General features: G+C 40.2%; 1 protein-coding gene across 1 annotated transcript; it reads right to left on the bottom strand.

The window, feature by feature from the left end:
- Nucleotides 1-1479: 1479 nt before the first annotated feature.
- Nucleotides 1480-7584, bottom strand: naglu (N-acetylglucosaminidase, alpha). Its single transcript, XM_008303493.1, has 5 exons — nt 7428-7584; nt 5988-6134; nt 4742-4827; nt 4164-4420; nt 1480-3923 (listed from the first exon to the last, which is right to left on the bottom strand). The coding sequence occupies exons 1-5, from the start codon at nt 7488-7490 to the stop codon at nt 2719-2721; spliced, it is 1758 nt and encodes a 585-aa protein (XP_008301715.1). The 5' UTR covers nt 7491-7584; the 3' UTR covers nt 1480-2718.
- Nucleotides 7585-9746: the final 2162 nt, after the last annotated feature.

Genomic DNA, 9746 nt, shown 5'->3' on the forward strand with positions numbered 1-9746 from the left:
TTTGTTTTAAGAGTCATCTCTTAAGTGCAAGGTTCTTTCTTAAAGCACCTTTTAATGTCTGATTTCTAACTGCTGTGACACAAGGCTCTTTCAGGCAAATTCCTGATTGCACTGTGCTTCAGTTTGAACTCACAAACTCTGCTAGTTCAGCTGATGGGCACATAAAGTATAAATACCCAAGCCTATATGAGTGTTGTTACCAACCACACATCTCTTTATGATCACAGTTTACCATCTTCTAATTACTACATCCAGCAGGAAGTTGTACCATGTCACAAAGAAAAAGTCAAACTGGTTTCATGAACGGGACAGTGAGTTCAGTGAACAGTGCAAAACAGGTGATTGACTGCATCAATGTCCAGCTGGTTGGCTTTGAAATTAATACAAAATGTTTCAAAGTATCTCAGGATCTTGTTTGTGAGGGAACATAAGATAGATAGACACATAGGTGCAGTGTCAACAGCAATGCAGCCGTGGTACTGTACTACTATCATGGTGAAGAGGGAGCTGAGTCAGGAGGAACACTCGATTGACCAGCTGATCTACATTATACCACCTTTCTATGGTCACAAACTTTAGTTAGTGACTGAATGAGCGAGACTACGGATACGCAAGAGGGAAAAATTAGTGTTCTTTGTCAGGTGGCTGGGCTCCAGCATGAAACCTTGAGCTCAGAGCTTGGAGCAGAGTTACTGTTCCTTTGCTTTGAAAGGAGCCAGCTGAGGTAGCTTGATAGGTAAGCATTTGTTTACAATGCCTTATTGGTGGTCTCCTTTCTTGGCTTTGTAGAGATAACCAATGGGGAGGAGACCACAGGGTAGACCTAGAGCTCACTGGTGGGACTGCATATCTCATCTGGCCTGGAAACTCCTTGAAATCCCCTAGAGCAGTGGTCCCCAACCACCGGGCCACGGACCGGTACCGGGCCGTGGGTCATTTGGTACCGGGCCGCACAAATAGAATAAAAACGTTTTATTGGTTTATTTTTATTTCCAGCGGAGTCTGCAGGGTGTTTTATTTTGAAACATGACTAGCTCGTCTTGCCGTCACTTCCGTTTGTGCTCATTTCCCGCACTTGACTGTCAGTTTTTATGCCCGGCTGCTAAATGAAGCCGTCAGTCAAAAACAAACGTCTCAGGAGAGCTGCTTTGGATAGTGGGAGAGACTTAATGCTGAGACAGAAGAAAAAGTAAACATATTAAGCAATAAAAATTAATTTTATTCATTTATGAAACTTTTCAATAGAAAAAAAAACAATTATTATTTGTTATGTGCGTAATGACCGGTCCGTAGAAAAATTTCTTGCTTAAAATCGGTCCGTGGTGCAAAAAAGGTTGAAGACCGCTGCCCTAGAGCAACTGGAAAACATCTGGAATGCCCAGCTTAGCCCGCTGCCACTAAGACCTGACTGATCTGAATAAGTGGAATAAAATGGATAGGTGGCTGGGTGGATGAATGGATGTTTCCTTCCCAGATATATAAATGTAACCATTTTAATGAAAAGTTTAATCTCTAAATAATGTCCATACATTTCAGAATATCACTTTCATTCAAATACAAAAATAGCATTTGTACAATCCACAGACTAACATTGTACAACACTGAAAGTTTATTATCTCATTATGAAAGTCAGTGCCCATGTAGTATTCAGTTTCCTCACCATGATTACCATTGTATTAAAACTACATTTATCCACAAGAAAACACTTCAGTAGGCAGTGTGACGGTAGGCAATAATCAATGTGATGCATTAAAATAGCACTTTTCAGAAAGTAGTTGATGTATATGTGGAAATAGTACAGATTGACACCTCTTAATTTTTATATAAAAATATATCCTTTATGTCAGAAAAATCATCCAGGGTCAACAAGACATGAAGCAACCTGTGATGAGCAATTGTTCCCAGGAACTCAAACAATTCAGTGCACATCTGTTAACTGAAAATATTGAGATTAATCTCGTATCTGTTGAGTACAAAACTGAAATAAGGATTAGTCTGGATTAGCATAAAGACTGGAAGAAGAGGGCCTGCCTCGGTCCAAAATTTTCAAAGCGCAACAAACACTGAGGAGGTGGTCGCTCAGACTTGTGGAAGTTCCATTTTGGCAAGCAGAAAGCTACAACATCCCTATAGCCCAGTGACTAATGTAACAAAGCTGCTTTCACGACAGATGCTACACGTCCATGTTTAAAAACAGTTCTCTCAGTTTAAGGAATATTGAATAACTGATCGATTATTAATCAATAACGCTGCCGACTAACAGTTAAGAAAATTGTTTAAAATTTGCATGCCTACTTTGGACAGAGGCAGGCTACCCGTTTTCCCTGGGTCCATGTTTTATGCTAAGCTAGGTTAACCACATTCTGATCTCTGTGCTGAATATATTGACTGGAGACTGATATCAATCATATCATCTCACTCGGAAATGGGGAATATGTGTACAATCAGTTTCTTTAATGTGAGCGGAATCAAAAGAAAGTACCAAGAGCTTAAATTCCAAACCAAACACTTTCACAGAGACATCTATGCATAAGTAAACATAATATCCCCACAACATGCACAGCTCTTTACAGCAGATTTTACTTTATGTGCAAAACAGATTGTTCCTGTAGTTTCCACATCAAAATGTTTGGGAATAGCCATGGAAAACTGAAGGTGAAGGAACACATTCTTCTTGCTGTGTTTTAAGTTTTTCTAGAACGTAGTCTATAGTTCTCACTATAGTCTTTTTAAGGCCTGTGGGTAGTACTTGAGGAAGATCCTGTGAGCAATCTCGTATGTGTCTCCCTTAGGTTTGGTCGGGTACTTTCTGCCGTTAAAAATGAATCCTTTTTCTACCTGAGAAACTGCCTGGTTGAAAGTGTCTTGCTTGAATGGTCGTCCACTGTTCAGACACTCAACCAGTGTTTGGACAAACAGTCCCCAGCGCTGGGTGTAGTAGTCCTCCATTAAGCCTCCCCATTCCTTGTTGGCATAGTCCAGGATCTCCCCACTGGGACCCCACAGAGTGACCTGGTTTCTGGCATTCATGTCATAGAGTTGCACCTCCTTCTCATCCAGGGCTATGGATCTTGCCTGCTCCAGCCACCTCCCCAGCAGGAAGTTGGGGTCACTACTCAGTAAACGATCAAGCTCAGGCAAGAGGTCATAGACCAGCACACCGCCTGCAGTCAGCAGCTCTGGCAACTTTTTCTTCTGGAAGGCATCTGTGATATCTTGGTAAAAGGATGTCGTCAAGACTTGTAGGACCTGCCGAGTGACATCCACGAGATCATATCGGAAGGTCTCCTTGGACATAAGAGAAGGAGCTGCGTCCATAATGAGCTTCCAGGCTCTGTGCAAGTCTTTCGGGTCATACCAAAGGCCAGTGTTCATGTGAAAGGAAGGTCGGTGGACCAGTGGACAGTGGTTGTGGTTTCGGTAATGTGGCACTGTGCAGTTGTAAACGCTAGCAAACAGGAGCCTCCATGCAGCAGTTATGTTCTCTTGCATGCTGCCATAGCGGCGCACTGCATACAAGGATGCCCACTTGGCCAAATTGACAGGCTCCTTGCGCCAAGCCAGCTCACTCATCAACTCATATATCACAGGATTCTGCTCAATACCCTCAGGTGTCATGCCAATGCCTACCATGGTGGAGTTTGGGAAATGCAAGGCTTTGAAGGGTCCTGAATTGATGCTCTCAACTGTGCCAAAGAAACCACTGTTGCCCCCAAAGTTGTGCAGCATACACCAGATGAAGGGCTGTCCATAGAAAGAGTTTGTGTAGGAATAAATTGGCTCGGTCTCTGCAAACAAGTCCAGCACTATCATTCGTCCAAGGGGCACTCCATGAAGGAAAGCTTGAATCTGGGGTGGCTTCCAGAATGCTGAATCACTGAAGAAGAGCCAGCCTTGCATTAGCCAAATTGCCTGAGGATCGACTGTGGGGACAAAATAAGAGATTTGGATGAGGGTCAACAATAGCACAGCTTTGAAGCATGGCTAAAAATCAGCAGGGAGCTTGTCTGTGAAAGAGAATTGAACAACAGGTCATCCACAGGTCATCACAACAGGACAATTATTGTACTTGATTTGAAAATATTAGCATTCCGACAGCTGATCAGCACTGCGAGGTTTCAACCTTGCAATATGAACAGGTTGTTTATCACCCATACAATCACCTGCAGACATTGCGGCAAAGATAGAGCGGCTGACTGAAGACAGGTAGGTGAGGTCAGAGGAAGGTGGAGTCATCTCATTGAAGGTGTCAGTGTTGTAGATGTGATCTGTTCCAAATTGCTTTACCACCTGGGACAGATAAAGGGAGCCAATATGGAGGAAAAGTTTGTCCCTTGGGTCTAAGATGTAGGCGCACGAGAAGCTGCAGTTAAACTGAGCCCAAGGCCCCAGTCTGGTTACATTGGCTTCTGGATACAGCCTGAAACGCAAAGCAAAGCATAGGTGTTGACTGAAATATTGATATTTGCATCTGCCTGTGACACTACTGTCTCTAGAACAAATATTTACAGACTAGCTATTTAAAGTAAAGCAACGAACGGACTAATATATGACCAAATTTTACATTTATTGTTTTTGTTAAGAAATTAATATTTGTTTTTAACCTTTCCAGATTTAATTTACATCTTCAGATATTATTGCTGGTATCAGTCTCCAGTCTCTAAGTCTGAATAACCTTGTGTATAGAGAAAAAAAATGTGTTTTGTTGTGAAATACTGATACATGAAGAAACATGAGTCACCTGAGGATTCCCTTGGGAATGTTCCCAGAGAAGGCTGGCAGCACTGGGGTCATGCCAAGGGATCTCATTCGCTCTAAGATTTTAACCTGCAAAATGTGAGGACAAGAGAAAATATTGATCACCAAAGATCTCAGCCATGAAAACAGTGATATTAAAAAGCTCCTAAAGGATCATTTAGTTTTTGTTTTTCAACATGGTGTATTCATGTAGCTTTTGTGTCTCTATGGGTCATGCTGACTTTGCCTTGTCTGCACCTGTTATAGAGATTCAGGGAAATGAGGAGTCACAGTCAGAATTCTACACTTTAAAGTTTTTCAAAATTTCAAGTACAAAAAAAAAAACCTGGGTTTGGAAATGCGGTAGGGAGCTTATACCAGTTTCTATGATATAAGCTATTTTGCTCAACACCCTGTTTACCTGAAGGCAGAGGTTTCAGAATCAGAATCAGAATCAGAATCAGCTTTAATGGCCAAGTACGTACACGACATACAAGGAATTTGGTTTGGGCTGTTGGTGTCGCCCTAGGAATTTACACGAATAATAGAAATAGGAAAATTTAAAAAATAAAATAAAGTAAAATAACCACAGAAAGAAAAAGAATAAAATACAATAAATATTAATAAAAAATAAACAAGATTATAAGACAAATATATACAAGAATTTACACATCCAGTAGAAAATGTATATGTACATTAGTGCAAAATGAAAGTGCATATAGCAGTTGTGGCTTGGAGTGGCTCACCTGTTCAGTAGGGTTATGGCAGTGGGATAAAAACTGTTTTTGTGTCTGGTGGTTTTAGTCTGCATGACTCTGTATCGGCTGCCGATACAGATACATCAATTTGGTTTTATTTATATTGCGCCAATTCACAGCATAGCAACAAAACCAAAGGTGTGATAAAATAGAGCCAACCGTTAAGAACTGTAAAAAGTGCATATTATTTATAAACCTAAATTTGAAATTGTCTGAAGTTTAAACTAAGTGTTAGAGCAAAACACTCACGTTAAAGTCACTCTGTTCAGCCACTCTATGTAGAAAGGTGGCAGGATGATGACATTTGATGAATGATTCTGGAGAAGTTTCTGCTCATAAAAACCTCAAACAATCCAGGTAAAAACTACTGCAGTCTACTTGCCGAGTCTCAGTCTCAGTTCATGATTTTACGACTGTGGGGTGTCAAAGTCAGAAATGCTTTGGTTTTCTAGACAATTCAAACTGTGTTGACAGGTGTGTAGGTTTCAGTACTTGAAGAAGGAGCTGGTTCACATGCCAGGACTGCGGCAGAGGTCCACCAAACTCGAACATGTTTGCCATACGGTTCCAGGCAAGAAATGCTGGGCCAGAGAAGAACTCTTCAATCTCTGATTGGTTCAAGCCTAGAGCACGATACACCTAAAGACACACAACAAGCTGATGAGGTCATGGTTACTTGCTGCTGCACACGTAAAGATATCCAAGTATGTATCTGCTTCTAATAATCTGTCATTTCAAATGTCAAGTAGGAGAGGTTTCACCTCCTGCTCTTGTCTTAATTGCTCCATGTCATCCATCCACCTTCCTCTTCTTCCTCCAACTGCTCAACAAAAGTGATTACACCCCTTTGCAGCATCACTTAGATGTCAAATGATTCAAAATTGTAGAACCTGGCCTTATGGCATTATTTCTAAGTTGAACATTAGGTATTTACATTGTATCAAAAATAAAAATGAACTATTTAGGTTTCCTATAGTAAAAGCACAGGCCCCACAGTCGGAACTTAATGCAACAAAAGTTAGCACAGTGTTTATTGATAAGACACAAATATTTCATTTTTTCTCCTTTATTTTTTGATGATAGACTCAGTCCTCCTCTGCATGGATGGTATCAGTGCTGCACTAATTTCTGGAAATATGTTTTGCCATTCTTCAAAGACTGTTTCAGTGAGTCTTTTCTGGGCAGGTTATGTCCCTCTACCTTTCTCTTTAAAATACCAAAAGATCATCTAACATTTCTTTTCCCCCAATTTCTCTGGCTATTTATTTTCCACGTGGAGCCATGATGCAGACATGTTTTCTAACTTGTGTCAGTGATCACAGGTGGGGTCATGTTTTTTTGTTTAAATATATATTTCTTGGCCTTTTACCTTTATTTTTAGAGCAGTAGAGATAGACAGAAAAGGGGGAGAAGAACGGGAGAGACCTGCAGTAAAGGGTCGTGAACAGGAGTTGAACCCACGACCACTGCGTGGGGGAACTATAGCCTTGTTCATTGGTCGCTGTTCAGCTAAGTGAGATGTAGGGGCGCCCCGGTGGGGTCACTTTTGTTGCATTGAATTCCTATTGTGGAGACTGTATTTTTAACATTGTCTTTCCTAAGTATTTGTTTCTGACTGTTCATTACAGGAAACACTGTACTGTTCAACCTAGAAATACGACAATTATTGAGAGGTAGTACAATTTTAAATATTTTTATATTGAAGTGATATCGCACAGCAGTGTACTCATTTCAGTTGTATACTGTATCTACTCTAGCTACTCAAACAAAATCATTCATTTTATTAAAAACTGCTTAATATTTGTTAAACCAAATATATCTGTATATTATATCTATATATTTAAAACTAGCTTCACAGGAGCAAATAATAAACACTAGGAGCTGTTTTTAGAGTTAAAAATGTCACTTTAAGGCTAACAGGGCAGATCTTACCTCTTGCCAAAGGGCTTCTTGGCCGGTGAAAGCCAGCGGCAGGTTGATTCCATTGAGTGCCATCCAGTCAATTTCTCTCTCCCATCTTGGCCAGTCCCACCATGCAAAGGAATAGCTAGAAGTGCAAACGTTCTGGTAATACCGGAATCTGGATACAAAAACAGAAATATGTTGGCTTATTAGTTCTCTTTCATGATCACAGAAAGAATAATTATGCCTTGGATTTAGAGCAACAGCTTGAGCCATACGGTTCCAGGCAAGAACATTTTGCCTTACAATTTGTCAAATTCTTCAAAACATCCTTTTCTATGATTTCCAAGCAGACCTATAGGTATTCATTCAGAATTTCGGAAACAGGAACTCTCCAAAAATATACAAACCACGTTCCTGTGTTTAGATTTACCTGAGCCATTCCTGTATGATTACATTTCATTCTTCTATCTCTTTTTTTGCTTTAGTTGAACTCTGTGTAAGCTGTTGGTGCTAGATTAAAAACCAGATGTCAGCAGTTTGTATATCAGACAATTAAAAATGTATAAAAGCAGGGTGCCCTGGTAGCTCAACTGGATAAGAACAAACTGAGGCCACAGTCCCCGACACAGTGGTCATGGGTTCGACTCTCGCCCATGGCCATTTGCTGCATGTCGCTCCCCATTATTCTCCCCACTTTCCTGTCTGTCTTTCACTGCTCTGACAAAAAAGCCTGTTAAAGAATTTTTTTTATTTTTTATTTTTTTTAAAGTGCAAAAGTTTGAGAATGCTCCATGTCTGTGTGTTTCAGTCTCCCCTTGCCAAGGCGTGTCCTTCTGGTTACTGCTGTGCATGTTCCACTGAAACCGTTGGAAAGATACTGGCAGCAGGTAACAGGACTGGTATTTGTTGTCGGACTGTAGAATTCAGTGCTCTGCCGCCTGAGCCACAGCGGGCCAGGAGCAACTTTGTGAAATCTGACAAAATAACGCAACCTAATTCATAAAAAGCGCTGTGAGATGGCATATGTTGTAGACTGTGCTATACAAATAAAATTGAATTGAATTGAATTGAATTGAATAACAATCAGAGTAAAAACTAGAGGTATCAAGCTTGGAAGACGTACACATTTCTAGTCAGTGCTTTTTTTTTTTCTAACAGAATGTGGCTATTTTTTTTGTACTGAATATCCCAGAAACCTCAAGAAAAAGTTCAAACTTGTAATCATGTCAATCAGCTTATGGTGATTTTTAATTTTTGTTTTTACAGAAATTTAACAAATTTAATTCTACAGTTTATCATCCATCCATCCATCCATCCATCCATCCATCCATCCATTCATTATCTATACACCGCATAATCCTCACTGGGGTCATGGGGGGGCTGGAGCCTATCCCAGTGGACTTAGGGCAAAGGCAGGGGACACTCTGGACAGGTCACCAGTCTATCGCAGGGCTGCACTTGGAGACAGACAACCAAGCACACTCACATTCGCACCTACAGACAACCGTGTCACCTTGCAGCCCTACTATAACAATAATAACAACAACAACAACAACAATAATAATAATAATAATAATAATAAAAAATTTAATTGATAAAGCGCTTTTCCGATAGCTCAAAGACGCTGCACAGTGAATAAAAACAACATGCAAAAGAACAAAATCATACATTAAAAGCATTTTTGTAGAGGTGAGTTTGGGTGAGTGATTTGCAAGTGGACAGGTTTGGGCAGTTACCGATGTTTGGTGGTAAGGAGTTCCAGAGGGTGGGGGCGGCGACAGAGAAAGCTCTGCCGCCCCAGGTTCTACTATCTACTCAATTCCAACCAAAGTTGTATTGTGGGCAGAAACATCTTAGGTTTTTTTTTTTAATATCAAAATTTAGTTTTGTGCTGCATCAACAATTGACTGCCACAGCTCTTCCTAAAATTAGCTTTGGAACGGGAAACTCCACATACTAGGACGTTTATTTTATTTTATTTTTTTTACATTAAGGATTGTTTTGATGAAACAGTTTGCTAATGAGAAATGTAGAATAACAAAACGGCGAAAAACTGTTGACGTTGAAAAATTGAAGCTTAAATGGGAAATTCCGAGGCTATCTGAAAGAGGAAATTTGAGCTCATGAAACTTCAGAAATAAAGATATTATCAACTGTTGAGCAAATGTTGTTTGGTTAGAATTGTAATACAACTGTACTCTGTAAATGAAAACATGACAAATACTAGTATTGGCAAAACTTCTATTTACTAGTACTTGGAATGTTCTTACATGCTCGTACTGCACCATGATACACATACATGTACTTTAACCAGTGTAACAGTGTCAGGGAGCAAGACCCTATGCT

This window comes from Stegastes partitus, unplaced genomic scaffold, assembly GCF_000690725.1.
Source record: "Stegastes partitus isolate 25-593 unplaced genomic scaffold, Stegastes_partitus-1.0.2 Scaffold2018, whole genome shotgun sequence".
In the NCBI taxonomy this organism is placed as follows: Eukaryota; Metazoa; Chordata; class Actinopteri; family Pomacentridae; genus Stegastes; species Stegastes partitus.